Here is a 16,050-nt window from a genome sequence, read left to right as displayed (position 1 = left end):
AATAGGGGAACCTGAAAGAACATAAAGGTAAGGAAGCCAGAGAAACAGTTGCTCCTTCCAAATCTCATTTTTAATTAACCCCCATAATTAAATGTATGCCTGTTAAACACTTTTCACTCTTGAACTTATAAAGTAGTTGGAAGGCCCTTTCAGTCTTCTGCAGGTACACATCTGTTATTATCTCCAGTATATACCAGTATATAAAATTCTGTTTGCTTGGAAATGTACACCACCAAAGCATTTATTTTACATACTGTAAATTTCAGTCCTCTTGCCTGAACTGCAATGCAAATGAGCATTAAGGTGTACCTTCTGGCTGTATTACTAGTACATTCCTATTAATGTTTCGCAGCTGCAACCCCAGACCAAGTTATTGTGTACCCATGACAAAGCAAATCACTCTGAGAAGACGTATAGTCTATTTTGGTCACTTCACATCAGGTCAGCTGTTGTTCAGGCAGCACGTTTGGCCTCCAGAAGTAAATTTTCTGACCTCACAACACTGAGACTAGTGAGGAATAATGGGTAGACCAAAGTAGTGCAGACACTGTTGAAACCAGCATGATTTATTTCAGCTGAAATATGACAGCAGTTTGATCACAAAATAAAGTGTGATTTTAACAAGATCACACAATCCATGGGTATGCAGATTAAGTCTGATATGAAGTTAACAAACCAAATTGATGGTTCTGAACTACCTCTATTCAGCATGTTTTGTCTAGGTCAACAAATTTACTAGTATCATATGCTTCAAAAACTTTAGCAAATCAAAGGTTATCATAAACCACACATATTATATAGCAATCAAAGCATCTTACCAGCTACTTCCACGATATCACCAGGGACAATGTCTCTTGCTTTTATCCTTTGTACGCTTTTTCTGTCTTGCCGGTACACTTTGCCCATTTCAGGTTCGTATTCTTTAAGAGCTTCAATGGCATTTTCAGCATTTCTCTCCTTCAAGAAAAATTAAATCAGGACTCAGAAGCTTTAGCTTTTATACTGGAGTTGCTTCCAATTTTCCCATTTAGTAGACCATTAAGCAAACAATCTATTTTCATTTTCTGACACAACTAGATATATCATGCAGCTCCAACAGCTGAGAAAACAGCCTGCAAAGCTTCACTCCAGGCAAGAAGCCACTATTTTGTGTTTCAGTTTGCTTCACATTCTTTCATTACAGTTTCAGCAGGAAAATAATAGTTTTGGTGCTTTGAGGCAAAAGGTTCTTTTGGAGTCCATTCAACAAGCAGAATGACCTTTCAAATTTAGATTATTTCATTAGATTATTATTTCTCACAGAAGGCAGAGAGCAAACAGGTCAAACCAAAAAGCACATTTTGCATAATTTATAACATCTTTATTCCATCCCTTCCTTAACATTTAGCCTGTTTTGCTGGATGTGTCTACAGTTCTAACATGGAAAACAAAGATTGCGGGGTGAAAACAATTGCCCCCAATGCCTCCTGTCCAAAGTTGCAAAGGAAAGACACTATACAATATTTTGCACCTCTAACTTGCTAACAGGGTGTCCATTATTAACTGGGGTCAGGTGTAATATTCAAGAAGAGAACACGTTAAGAGTTTCAGATGTTCCTTATCCAACTGTAAGAACTGATCCTATGATTATATTAACAGTGCTTTATGGCTGCAGTTATTTAATAAGAGCCAAGGCCTTTCAGTTAACAAGACTGTCTTCTCTCCAACAGTTTACTACTCAAATCTTGCTTAATTATTACAGTTTGCCAAAATTAGGAAAATATTCAACCAGCCAACAGCTCCATTTCTAATATGTACGCTGAAGGTCAAATGAGAGTCATCTGTCCATGATTTATACTGTCACTAAACCCAGACAGAGAAATTGAGAAAACAACAAGTCTTCAGAATTAAAGATGAAAGCTTATACTGGAGAGGGAGAAATCCTGACAGGAGCTGTTATTAGCCACAGATCTCTTCAAACCTATCACTGAAATTGTTCTTTCACAAACCTCTTACTAACATTTGACATGAAAAAGAAAAGACAGTTTTAATCTTCCCATCCTCACTTCTAAAGGCACACTGAAATTTCAAAATCAACGGAGGAAGTCACACACACAATCCTAGCAAACGAATAATGAATGTTAGGATGGTTCTTCATACCATTCCGCCGTAACAACCAACATTTCCTTCCAGTTAAATGCTTGAAGGATCATACACTGAACAGTAAAAATCAAGTGCCCTTTCATCTATTCCAGCTGCTACAGTTAGCTTTCATAGCAAATGGTCATGCTATTACTAGAAATTACACGGGACAAAATTGCAGCATTTATCTCCCTTTATAATGCCTATTCATAATTCCATCAAGAGCAGACTTGCAGCATCAAGCCACCTAGATGAGCCATCTTTAGAGAAATTCCCAGAGAAATTTTCGGAATGACTATTTTTAACATTCCATTGGTGATGACATGAGAGAGAGCTCAGTAGAAATTAAGGGATCTGCACTATGCCTGTGCTTTCTGCTACATTAATCAGTTTATAAAATTAACTGACAATTTCAAAACCAATAGCCACATAATCAGTAATATTAGGCAACTTGCAACACACGTTGGGCTAGTTAAGATTCTGTCCTTTGGTCTTCGGGAACATGCTAAGTACTTACGTTAATTACAATATTGAGATGGACACTGTCTCATTACCAAGAGTACTCTGTTGTTGTTGTTGTTTTTTTAAAGGTCAGCATTCTTCCTGACCTCATAAAACCAACTTCAAGCAATAAAATACTTATTTTGTATCTGAACAGCCAAATCACCATGAAATTCCTCCATAAAAGAGAGACTGGGCATGATGTTTAGGCAACACAAGCTTCAACTCTCCTTGGATGAATTAGGGGATATAGGATGCCTTCTATAATGTACAGCATCTCTGAGACCCTGAACTTTTGCCATCATTTCAGAATGGAATCCATTTATCTATCTCTCTATATATACATGTACATATATAATGGCAATTTTAATTTGAAACAGTTTAAATGTAAACTGGGCCACTTGCCTTATAGGCTTGTATCCACACACAGCCCTCAAGCAACCTCACAGTCACTGCTGAAAAGGTGGCACACCCTTGCCTTATACACGTCATGTTTCAAGTCTTCTGAGATTCAGTATTACAAAAGTATCTGCTTACCTGCCACACACCCACAATTGCATTGGCTACTAATATGAGTAAGATTACAAAAGGCTCTACAAAGGCTGTGATTGTTTCTTCGCCTTCTTCAAACCAGGCCAATACCTGTAAGGAAAATTGAAGAATGTTCAGATTGCAGAAAGAAATTATTAGATTGAATTTTTCTACCACAGAGTCATCGAAAATTTAGCCGTCCTTTATTCACTTGCAATTAGATATCCCCTAGGTTTACTGCACCATTAAAAGATGTTTGCTGACTCACGGAAACCACACCTTAAAAACAGAAAGCAAATTCCATTTCAAAGAAATAATTCTCACCTGCCTTTTTCCAAATGGCTTGCTCTTTGAAAGCAGTTTGCACATTTGAGACATGAGCAGACTAGAGCTGTACCCTTGTTTTCAAAACAAGTTACTAAATTATAAACAAAACCTAAAATAGATTAAACTGACAAAACAGAAAACACGTTACCTTCCTACAAGTAGAGAACAAGGAAATGTGAAGGACAACTTGAAATCAGGAACCATAGTTTATACTTATTTAAATTCTTTTAACAAAATGTAAGATCTGAGCTGGCATTTTATGGTTGGCCAGCTTGCTATTTTGAGAACTGAAGCATGGTCGTTTTTATCGATGGGAAGATCAAGTTCTACAATGATATTATGAACTGCTGCTGTTTTCCAGTCCCACCTCCACTACACTTTTTTCTTAAACTTGTTCTCTCTGTTCAAAATAGAGATGCTAATTTCTAAAATCTTGAGTGGTTCTGGCTTGCACGCATACTTTTGGCACAAACTGGTCTCTCACTAAAGTGATCAGGAGATAGGAACATACAAGAAGTGTGAAACCCCTTGTACAGAATCAAGGATTGTATGTACTGAAGAAAGTGCTTTGAGTCACGGCCAAGATCTGTTGCTAATACTAGTAAGTTCATATGAGGGATCTATAGTCTCTTGGCAGTCAATAGTAAGTGCTACAATCATTACTGGGGAAAAATAGCAGCTACTATATTGAACATGTTGAGCAACAGGAAGTGCAAAGCAACTGAAGAACAAAGTGAAATTTCCAATCTTTGGAAGCCAGTGTACAGCAAGTTGCTAACCAGACCTCTCTTCTAAAGGAGGAGTTTGGATAGAGAGTAGAGAACCAAGGAGGTGTAGGTTCTGTGCATATATGCTGTAAAACCATTATGTTCGGTTGGCGAGATACTGCCCATAAGCTGAGTAGCATGATGTACATAATTTTTAATAGATAATCCTTTACCGGTATTTTTGCCTTCACTTTTCAACACAGAATTAAATCTTAAGTAGATTTTAATGACACTTTTCAGACACTAAATTGGGCATTTTAAAACGTGCATGTGCCCTATTTTGACTCATCGTATGCTGTTAACTCTATAGACAGAAAATTCCCCATCCAAAAACACTGTCTACATCACATTTTTGGAATAATACAAACACTGGTGGCTCAGTGTCATTCTCAACACACAAGCATACACTGAATTTATAACAATACAACTCTGAATATTTACAGTACTCAGAAACTAGCCTGAGTCTGTTCAATCCTGCCTTAATGACAGGGAACTCTGCAGGCTACATCTTAAAAGAATGGAATCCCACCAAACCCAATATGACTTACTTATGAATAGAAATTTAAATAGTTGCTCTTTGTGTTGTTGTTCATGCCTTTATTTCAAATCTATGGTGTCCAAGAAAATTCCCTTTCATATGGTTTTCTTGGTAGAGTTTATTTAGAGGAGGTTTGTTCTTGCCTTCCTCCGAGGTTGAGAGTCTGACTTGCCCAAGGTCACCCTGAGGGTTTCCATGCCTAAGTGGGGTTTGGGGTTCCAAACTCTGGTTTCTCAGTCAAACACTTAACTCATTCCACCACACTGGCTCTTTCTTACACTTTATATTATCAAACAGTAATTTGTAATGAAAAGCAATAAAACTAATTACAACACTACTTCTATACGGAGCTGAAAACTGCATAAAAAAGTGAGCTGCGGACTGAATTAAAACCAGTGCTACAACTAAAACAAAGAAGTGATTAAATAGATTACCTACGTATTTATTGATCCTCTGGGGATGGGGAACAGATAGATATGAATGAGACAAACATTTCAAATGCTAGCGGCACGTAGGAAATGTTTCCCATCAAAATCTAATTAAACTGGGTTCACTTCTCTGCTCTAAATCTGCTAAAATTATTAGGTCATAATTTTGCATATTAATACATTTTGCTGAATTCACAGCACATTCTTTTTTCTCTCACCTTCTCTTGAGAGAAAGCTGGCTCTTAAAGACAGAGTGACTATTACATTTATCATATTGCATTTAAAATTAAGCAAATAAAGTATTTTTGTAATAATATTGTCAAATTATTCCATATAAATAATTTCACCCTGAGGAATTGGTAACCATCAACACAGTTTATTTCCAATCTCTCAACCTATATTTCAGGATACCTTTTGGAAAGCAAAATTGAAAGAAAACATTTTTAAGTTGCCAAGGAAGGCTGTATAAAATGAGACAAAGTTCTTTAATCAGAAAGTACCTTTATACAATATATCAAGGTTCTTATTATTTTTAGAAAATTTATTACTACATCTGCCCACAGCATCGCATCAGGAAATAAGCATTTGCTTTCTGAAACGAATGTTCAAATATATTTTCCCCATTCTAAACTCTAGCAATCAATGCATCTTCCATTTATTATCTAAATAAATAAATTACCAATCAGTTTTCCTTCAAATGTTTGTACCACTGTTTCTTAAACTGCGCCATTAGGTTTCTTAAACTCCACTTCTTTAAATCAATAAAAAAATCTGAATTTTACAGAAATTTGATGCAATGTCCAACATCTTGTGTGGAGACGTCCACTTGTACTTTGGAACTTCTCTTTTTTCCCTTCCACCACAAATTCTCTTTGCTCTAACCTGTTCCAGGGGGGACCTGCACTCCAGGAGAATTGTGTAGTGCATAGAGGACTGAAAGAATGTAGGAATCCATTCCACTGGCAGATCTGGATGCAATTGGACTTAAAAGTATCTTCCTATAACGTAAGTCAGTTCTCGAGAAAATAAGGTTACAAATCTCTTATGCTAGGAATATTTCAGATCTCTACTACTTTCCATATCATACCTATTTTGTTTGGAAAGGTCAATAAAAGAAAGTTTGATCTATCAGAGTGCAGGGAAAAAAACACGGCAGCCCTTTACTCAATGGAATTATCTTCCAAGGAGACACAAACAGTATCACGATAAAAGTGCACTTCTTGAATTATAGGAAATCTGGCATAAGTACAAAGAACATGGAGGTAGTGCATATTAATCCACAAGTTGGATCGCCGAAACTGGAAGTGTATATGAATTCTTAGCATGAAGTTTTATTCATAAGTCCTTGTGTTATACAAGTAGGTAAGATGACCTTTCATGTTCCAATAATTTAATCTTATCTATGTTGCATCTGTTCTTCTCCAAAACCAGGATAACAACTGTAAACTAAGATCTTTCCCACACATGCCAATTTCATGCTCCCTATTACAAGTACAGAAGAGGGCCATTTTTGTTCAGGCAGATAATGCCTCATGTTCCAACGTGCATTCAAGAAACAATGCTAATATTGGTTGGTTTGACGTCAGACAAAAGGTTCTTCCTAACAATGGGAGCACGATTCGGTGCAGGGAATATGTTTAATCATATAGACAGCTTCAGCTTGAGTTATCGGCACTGCCAATCAAAGAATGGTAGGTACTAGAGTTGTGGAAGACCTGTCTGAAGTCTCAAAAGGATTGTAAGCCGCCCTGAGTCCCTTCGGGTGAGAAGGGCGGGATATAAATGTGAGAAATAAATAAAATAAATAATAAATAAGGATTGCTATCAGTCAAAAATAGACAACCCAGGACAGAGCACTGTCAGTTTCTCACTACAAAAATATTTTATTTATTATGTTTTCACTTCACTGTCCCCTTCTCCAAGAAGCTCACAGGAGAACAATTCAATTGTAACTTCACCAAACCTATGAAAAGTTAATAAACCTGACAGTGGCCAGTCCAAGTTCACCTAATAAGCTTCATGATTGAGGGGGATGTGAACTCCACCTTCCCATTTCTCTTCTTACCATCAAACGCTATCCATAGTGATTACACAGACAAAGTACTTCACATGGATTCAAAAGGACATTGCACAATCATAAAATAATGAAGTATTGATCATTTAAAATCACCATTGCTTTCTCTACTGGAGTTTAGCCCATTTTAAAACACTGCCACATAACGCAGTTAAACAGAGGAGAAACAGTAAGGAAGAGCATGGGCCAGCCATATTCAAAGAAAGAAAGGTAAAATGCTACACTGGTTGGCATGTTGGTAGTGATATAGGTATAATTGAAAGTTATGTTAGTATACTTAACTTTTGTTGTTGAGAAGTGAAGAATTCAGTGCCACATACAACCATTGTTTTTCTACTTACACGTGGAAGCTTAAAATATTGATCCAGAATGACACACAATACTCAAGTTTTCTAATGTCAAAGTCTTATCTGGTAGTATAATATCTAAAAAAGACACATGTTGTGTACTCCTTACTTCTCAATCCCATACAAGCTTTAGAGGCTGGATAGTTTTGTGCTCATACACATTCAGTAGTTACACTTTTGAGCACTGTGTGGCCTCCTTATAAATTAATGGCACAAGATTACCATAATTCAAGAAATCAGTTCTGCCATCATTCTGGTACCAACAGGTTTACTCGAAAGCACTTCACATTTAGGCCTATTTCAATTTTTTGTTCCAAAAAATTGGTTTCCAATTGTAACAGTAACAGTACAAGGAAAAGTGTGGGCAAAGAGAACCCTCAGGTTTACGTGACTATAGAACTTACATTTTATATACTGTACACAAATTGGCAATTCTCACATATGTTTTGTACAGCTGTGAAATCTACAGTAGAGAATCATGGAAAAACATAGTGGAGAAATACGATTTTTAGAATTAAACTATTTAAACCAGAAGATGATTTGCCATGACTGAATTATTTTATTTGTCCAGAAGATGTTTTCCTAAAACAGTAGTATGAATGGATACTACTGATTCTGGTTATGTATGCAATTCTTCAAATGATATGATGCGAAAAGCCTATGTAGCAAAAGGAACTACAACAAGAACAGTGGATGCTCATTTCTTAGGGCACCACATGCTCATGTATTTGTAATTTGAATGGTAATGGGAAGTAGAATTAGTAATCTAACTGACCAGGGACTTATGCTACTCAAAACCTTGAATTTGTAGTGTTTGTAAAAGCAAACAGACACCACAAATGCAAGATTTTGAGTAGCATAAGTCTCTAGTCAGATTACTAATTCTACTTCCCATTACTTTTCAAATTACAAATACATGAGCATGTACAATCCTTTATTTCCCATCACTCTCTGCTGGTCTCTAAAATACATAAATCTTAACTCACACTTGAACAGATGTCTCATAGAACAAGCTGCTCACTCATTCAAAAATTGATAACTCCATCCCAACACAGTTCTCCTTGGTAATGAAAAAAATCAGAATGACTAAGCTGTCCGTCTTCACATGAAGAAACAGTGCCAACTTTTGGCCGGCTACAGTGATGCACATGTATTAGAATTGAAGCTTCATTTCTTTGAAATAGCACGCCAGCGTCATGACATCTGAAACCTTCACTGGGCAAGCATCAGCAACATACTACACCACATAACTGTGCAAGTGATGACCCTGCTCTCCCTCATTTTTATCATTCAGCATATCCCCACTACCTTAATACCTCTTCTAATGGTAAAACAAGACCGGGTTACATTGTGGGGTTACTTAGAAAGCTGCCACCTATCAGCAGCACCTGGAGGACAGCCAGGGTAGAAATTCCATATGAGCCTGGGCTTCTGAATGTGAACAAGGACTTCTGAACCTCCACTTCCCACCACAGCTTCTCACTCTTGCTGAAATGCTGTGGGGGGGGGGGGGGGGGGGAATTAGCATTTCCAGCAATCTATCGTTTATTCTGTGCATTAAGCACAATGGCACATGCTTAGATGTGCTCAGGGAGTCTTCCAAATCCCAGCCCACTTTTCATTGTACAAAGCTATGAAGATTCTTCATCTCAATCTCCCCCTTCACATCAGCCTTATCAGGTAGATTAGGGCTGACAGGCAGCAAGATAACCATGGCCAACATGAACCTTAAGGATACAGCAGGTATTTGAACCTGGGCCTCCTACAATCAAACAATACATGTCCAGTTACATCATGCACACCCCTGCATGCAATTTCAGTTCCAAACTTACTGCTTTTAAAAAGGAAATCTATAGTTTTTCCTTTTTCAATATGTCAGAATGTGAGTGCCATAACCGCCCCCTCTTCTATTTTGATCTTTCTTCATATGTATCATACCTCCGCAATCACATGTTTGGCATCATGCAACATTAGCTCACTTCATTGCTTACTTTTTTTTAAAAAAAAATCAAGACCCCAGAACTAGTTTTACAGTCTCATCTACCAATTCAGAATGCAAGGCAAGGAGTTTATTTTACAAGAGGCTCCCCAAAGGTCAGTTACCAAATTTGGTCAACAATGGTGCCATCACTGCTGTCATCATTCTTGTCACTGTCAAGAGCAACAACTGTCACCTTGCTATTATCAGCAAGAGAAGGCAACTGGAATATTCCCCCCCCCATGCAAATTCTATTTACAGTTTGCATTGCATCCAAAAAAAGACAGCCAGCAGTCTCACTGAGTTTCATAACAATCAACTGCAAAAAGAATGCCAGTTCACCTTCTTATTGGGGGCAAGGTTAAAAGGCAAGAAAAAGCACTGAAGGACCTATCTCAAATATCACAAACTCAGTAAGACAGATGAAAATATTTATCCAAAACTAGCAATGCACACATCTGGTTTAACTGGTATGTAAACTCAACCCCATTCTAAACACACTTTTTCATTAAATCCATGTTCACTAACATTGAACTTGCTTTGAGAAACTGTCGTTAGAATTAAGGTCCAATGCCTTGTCTTAAAATTGAGAGGTTATTTTTTCCAGACATGAAACTTGATGCTCAATCTAAGGCTACATTTTAAGGGGGGTCCATATTGCACCTTCAGTTTTAACTATTTTGAGAAACTTCCAACATAAATGTGGAAAATCATAGATATAAGAAGATACTTACAAAAGATATGCATGCCGCCAGCAACAAAATTCTAACTAATAAATCTTCAAACTGTTCGATCACAAGCTCAAGTAAAGTTTTTCCTGCCAATATAAAATGCAAATATAAGTTGTCAATAAAATACCGGTAAAGGGGATGGCATAAAGAGCAGAAATGTTTCAAGAGCTTGCTTACCTTCTTCAGCTGGTAATTCTTTATGAGGCGAAGGTTTCCAGAAGACATGTTTGGGGGGGGGGGGGGAGGAAGGAATCAAGACAAAGATATTAAAAATATGGGTAGTAATCATTTATCTCAGATAGACTGACAAATATTTAGATTAAATCATACATCACACACAGCGCAAAAGCTTCTTACAATGACAGAGGCAGAGAAAGCCTCATGCTTCCTGCATTGTACTATGCTTCAGCATCAAAGTAATGAGGTTACCAATTCAGCCAAGTCATCACTGCTGTTAACCATAACTTCTAATGCAGTTCAAAGGTTTTGAGCACTCCCCAGTCCCCACTTTCTCTCTAGGTCACAGCCAAACATGGATTTATATGCCTTCATCTTTAGTTGTGTGTTTTTCTCAGAAAGGAGAGGGTACAGAAGAAAAAGAGTGTTCGCAATATGCCTATATGGAGCAACTCTCCACCCTCTTGCACTATGATTGAGTCCCTCTTTCAAAGGGGAGGAAGAAGAAATGATAGTTAGCAATATGTCTATGTAGAATAACTCTCCATCCTCTTGCCCTATGATTGAGTCCCTCTTTAACGAGGGGGGGGGGGGCTGAGAGAAATGATAGTTAGCAATGTGCCTATATGGAAAAATTTCCCATCTTCCTGTTCTGTGATTGAGTTCCCCTTTAAAAGGGGGGACAGAAGAAATGATAGTTAGCAATATATCTATGTGGAATAATTCCCCATCCTCCCGCCCTATGATTTGAGTCCCTTTGAAAAGGAGGGGGCAGAAGAAATGAGTTAGCAATATGTGAAATAACTCCCCATTCTCCTGGGTCTCTCTTTGAAAGGGGGGGATACACCTATGATACACCCCTCTTTGAAAGGGAGCAGAAGAAATGATAGTTAGCAATATGCCTATGTGGAATAACTCCCCATCCTCTTGCTCTGTGATTGAGTCCCTCTTTGAAGGGGGGGGGGGGGGGAAGAGAATAAATGATAGTTAGCAATATGCCTATGTGGGATAATTCTCCATCCTCCTGTCCTGTGATTGAGTCCCACTTTGAAGGGGGGAGAATAAATGATAGTTAGCAATATGCCTATGTGGGATAATTCTCCATCCTCCTGTCCTGCGATTGAGTCCCACTTTGAAGGGGAGGGGGATAAATGATAGTTAGCAATATGCCTATGTGGGATAATTCTCCATCCTCCTGTCCTGCGATTGAGTCCCACTTTGAAGGGGAGGGGGATAAATGATAGTTAGCAATATGCCTATGTGGGATAATTCCTGTGATACACCCCCTCTTTGAAAGTGGGGGCAGGAGAAATGATATTTAGCAATATGCCTATATGGAACAACTCCCCATCCTCCTGTTCTGTGACTGAATCCGTTTTTGAAGGGGGGGGGGAGAAAAAATGATAGTTAGCAATATGCCTATAGGGAATACTTCCCCATCCTACACTCCCTCTTTGAAAGGGGGGCAGAAGAATTGGTAGTTAGCATTTCTCCTCTATGGAATAACTTCCCATCCTTTCCTTCTTCGAAATGGGGTTTCTCCAACACATCATCAGGGATGTGGGTTTTGTTTTTTGGGTTGCCCTTTCCAAACCTTCCCCTTTGAAAAAGACAGAGAACGACGTCGAACAGGAAGAAGGGATCGGGAGGAGGAGGAGGGAGGGAATGATCCGAAAAAGGGGTGGCCTCATTCCCGGGAGAGGGCCTGGAAAAAGGCCGTGGGGCTGGCAGGGCAGGCGAGTGGGGCAAGTGGCCCCGAGGCGGGGAGGAAGGGAAACCCACGAGGTGGCTCGCACAGTCAGCCATCTTTCTTTTTTCTTTTTTTCCTCTTTTTTCTTTCCCTCCCCCTCTCCTCCCTCGTCCTTTTCCCCGCAGGGTTTCCACACAGAGCCAGGCCCAGAGAGGAAGAAAGGGGGAAGGAAGGAAGGAGGGAGGGGGGTTCAAGGGGATGGAGAAGATCGCCCCCCCCCCCCATCTCCCTTCTTGGCATCCTCCCCTGGAAGCCTTACCGTTGGCGCCCCAGCGCTCCTTGAGCTTCTTGACCTGCTCCAAGCTGAGGCCGGTGCTCTCGTTGACGCCGAAGTAAGCCAGCACTTCCTCCACGGTCTTGGTGTGCGCGTTCTCCATGGTGCCGCAAGAGGGGCTCGCTCTGCCTCCCTCCCTCCCTCAACTCTCCCTCGCTCTTCTCTCTCTCTGGCTTCCCTCTCTCTCTCTCTCTCTCGCTCGCTTTCCCGCCCCTCACGGAGCCCCCCAAGCCCTAGGCCCGGCCACCATGCGGGGGATGCCGAAGCGGGCGGGCAGGGCGGAGAGGAAAGGGGACTGAGCGCCGCGGCCGGACTCGAAGCGGAGTCCCCTCAACAAAGAAGAGCCCTCGCCTTTCCTGACAGGACTCGACGCCTCCGAGAAGAAGGGGAGACCCTGGGCGGAGGAGGAGGAGGAGGAGAAGGAGGCCGCGGCCAGGCAAGGGGAGGCGCCAAGAGGCAGCGGCTGCCCTTCAAGGGAAGAAGGAGCCGAGCAACGTTGTCTGGAGTGTGCCGCTTCCGTCCTCTCCTCGCTTCCTTCCTTCCTCTGTCCCTCCTTCCTTCCCTCCCTTGCTGAGCCGGCCTCGTCCGCTCTAATAGAATTTATTGGAGCCACCTCGCCGCTGCCCCTCTCGCCGCGGCGGCATGTGGACGACGCTCATTGGCCGAGGGCTTGGAAGCGGCAGCGGCGGAGGGAGGGGGGAGGAGGCGGCCCCTCCTCGTGACGTCACTCCCCAGCCTCGACGCGCCTGAGATTTCGCCACAAGCCGGCAGAGAGACGACGACGACGAGGAGGAGGAGCGCCAGGAAGGCCCACTCCGAGGCATCCCTTTGGCCTGCCGTGAGTTCCCCGGCCTGCCTGGCCAGCCTCCAGAAGCATGCTCTCCTGACGTTTCGCCTGCATCGACGGGTTGCAGGGTCTCTTGGAAACTAGTCAGTTTACTAGGACAGTAAATAAAAAGCACTCAGAAAACGAAGGCATTCCAGACAGGAAACCGTCACAGCCAGCGAACACCTCCCAACAAAGGATTCAGGAAGCAGACAGGCTTTGAAGTTGCAAGGCCATTCAGTGCTAATCAAGGTGTCCAATTGCAGAACAGCGGAAATCCTGACAGGAAACCGTCATAGCCAGCGAACACCTCCCAACAAAGGATTATTTATTTACTTATTTATTACAATATTTATATCCTGCCCTTCTCACCCAAAGAAGACTCAGGGCGGCTTACAATAAAACACATATATCAAAATTATACAGTGCAATATAAATCAGTTAAAAATTATTATTAACTTACATTCCCCCAGGCAGGAAGCACACAGGCTTTGAAGTTGCAAGGCCATTCAGTACTAATCAAGGTGGCCAATTGCAGAACAGCGGAAATCCTGACAGGAAACCATCACGGCCAGCTAACACCTCTCAACAAAGACCCCCCCCCCTCAGGCAGGAAGCAGCCAGACCTTGAAGCTGACAGGCTCTTCAATGCTGATCAAGCTGGCCAGTTGCAGAACAGGGGAATTCAAGACAGGAAACAATCAGGGCCCGCTAACAGGGCTATGGCCCTGGTTATAAGATTATTATTATTAATAATATAAAGGAGGAAACCATGGAAATAACAAAATCTGGCTCCCAGTTTTAAAAAAACTATAAAATCAGGACAGTAAATAAAGAACAACATTCCCAAAACAGTGGAATTCCAAACAGGACACAATTAGGGCCAGCTAACACTACCTAACAAAGGATTCCCCCAGGCAGGACGCAGCTAGGCTTTGAAGCTGCAAGGCTCTTCAATGCTAATCAAGGTGGCCAATTGCAAAACAGGAATTCCAAACTGGAAACAATTAGGGCCAGCTAACACTACCTAACAAAGGATTCCCCCAGGCAGGAAGCAGCCAGGCTTTGAAACTGCAAGGCTCTTCAATGCTGATCAAGCTGGCCAGTTGCATAACGGGGATTCCAGATCAATCAGGGCCAGCTAACACCTCCCAAACAAAGGATGGCCCCAGGCAGGAAGCAGCCAGACCATGAAGCTGAAAGGCTACTCAATGCTAATCAAGACGGTCAATTTCAACATTCGCACTTGCCGCCTAAAAAACTACATTAGTTCTCTCGCCCACCCTGAACATTCTTTCCACTTGCCCTGTTTCCAACAGACTTCGCAACCTCTGAGGATGCCTGCCATAGATGTGGGTGAAATGTCAGGAGAGAATGCTCCTGGAGCATGGCCAGACGGCACGGAAAACTCGCAGCAACCCAGTCATTCCGGCCATGAAAGCCTTCGACAAAACATTACACATCCCTTTTCTTTTGTGACATTGAAGGGTGTTTTGGACTTCAACTCCCAGAATTCCTCACAGCCTCAGGCCCTTTCCTTTCCCCCCTCAGCCACTTAAGCGGCTGAGGGGGGAAAGGAAGGGGCCTGAGGCTGTGAGGAATTCTGGGAGTTGAAGTCCAAAACACTTAGCCCAGGCCTGGTTTAGCCTGAGTCTAAATACCACTGTCTCTATGTCCACAATGGAGTCCTGGTTTCCAGACAAAACAACAACCCCAAAAGCAGCAAAATGGCGGCAGCCGAAATCCATGAGGAAAGAAATATGCCAGTTCAAAGAGAAAAAGGCTTGTCAAGGTTTCCAGTGATTTCGGCGTCATGGCCGATGCTCTGAAGAAGAAAAAAGACATATTTGGAGTAAGTTATACCAAAATAAAGCCTCCAGGCGGGAAAAAGTGTGCCATTTTTACCTCACACTTGGCTGCATTTCTGTGAGGCGGCCTAAAGTCATGGCTAATGGCGGATGGAGACCTTGCTGGTTTGGACCCAAGCTGGACTTCCACCTGCGCTGGCATGTGAGCAGTCTCCTTTGGTTGTGCGTTCTCCATCAAAATATTTGAAAAGACACTATTTAGGACATTATGGTTTAGGAAAATGGAGAATAAAGCAAGGGGGACATGACGGCCATTATCAATGAAGCCTAGTTGGAGAAAATGGCCAGAGAGAAGGTTTTTCTCGCACAGGATGAGAAGCTAGAGTTGTGCAATGTACTAAATAATGAGAGAGTCAGATAAAAGTACAATAGAGTCTCGCTTATCCAAGTTTCTGGATTATCCAAGCCATTTTTGTAGTCAATTTTTTCAATATATCGTGATATTTTGGTGCTAAATTCGTAAATACAGTCATTACAACATAACATTACTGCGTAATGAACTGCTTTTTCTGTCAAATTTGTTGTAAAACATGATGTTTTCGTGCTTAATTTGTAAAATCATAACCTAATTTGATGTTTAATAGGCTTTTCCTTAATCCCTCCTTATTATCCAAGATATTCACTTATCCAAGCTTCTGCTGGCCCGTTTAGCTTGGATAAGTGAGACTCTACTATATGTCTTGTGTCTTCGAAGGCTTTCATGGTTGGAATCACTGAGTTGCTGTGAGTTTTACAGGCTGTTTGGCCATGTTCCAGAAGCATTCTCTCCTGACATTTTGCCCACATCCTCAGAGTTGTGAGGTCTGTTGGAA

At 41.2% G+C, this 16,050-nt stretch overlaps 1 protein-coding gene across 2 annotated transcripts in view; it reads right to left on the bottom strand.

Moving 5' to 3' along the window:
• Positions 1 to 13,109, bottom strand: part of atp2a2 (ATPase sarcoplasmic/endoplasmic reticulum Ca2+ transporting 2) — a 35,761-nt gene extending 22,652 nt beyond the window's left edge. For both annotated transcript variants that reach the window (XR_010000010.1, XM_003222747.4), the window contains exons 1-5: positions 12,530 to 13,109; positions 10,521 to 10,538; positions 10,347 to 10,429; positions 3,160 to 3,264; positions 819 to 957 (exon numbers count right to left, since the gene is read on the bottom strand). Coding sequence is in view for 1 of the 2 variants with exons in the window: in XM_003222747.4 (XP_003222795.1) it covers positions 819 to 957; positions 3,160 to 3,264; positions 10,347 to 10,429; positions 10,521 to 10,538; positions 12,530 to 12,647 (463 nt within the window). In the remaining variant the exon portion in view is untranslated. The remainder of the gene's footprint in view (positions 1 to 818; positions 958 to 3,159; positions 3,265 to 10,346; positions 10,430 to 10,520; positions 10,539 to 12,529) is intronic.
• Positions 13,110 to 16,050: the final 2,941 nt, after the last annotated feature.

The sequence above is a fragment of the Anolis carolinensis genome, chromosome X (assembly GCF_035594765.1).
Source record: "Anolis carolinensis isolate JA03-04 chromosome X, rAnoCar3.1.pri, whole genome shotgun sequence".
Taxonomy (NCBI): domain Eukaryota; kingdom Metazoa; phylum Chordata; class Lepidosauria; order Squamata; family Dactyloidae; genus Anolis; species Anolis carolinensis.
This window is presented reverse-complemented; position numbering and strand designations above follow the sequence as displayed.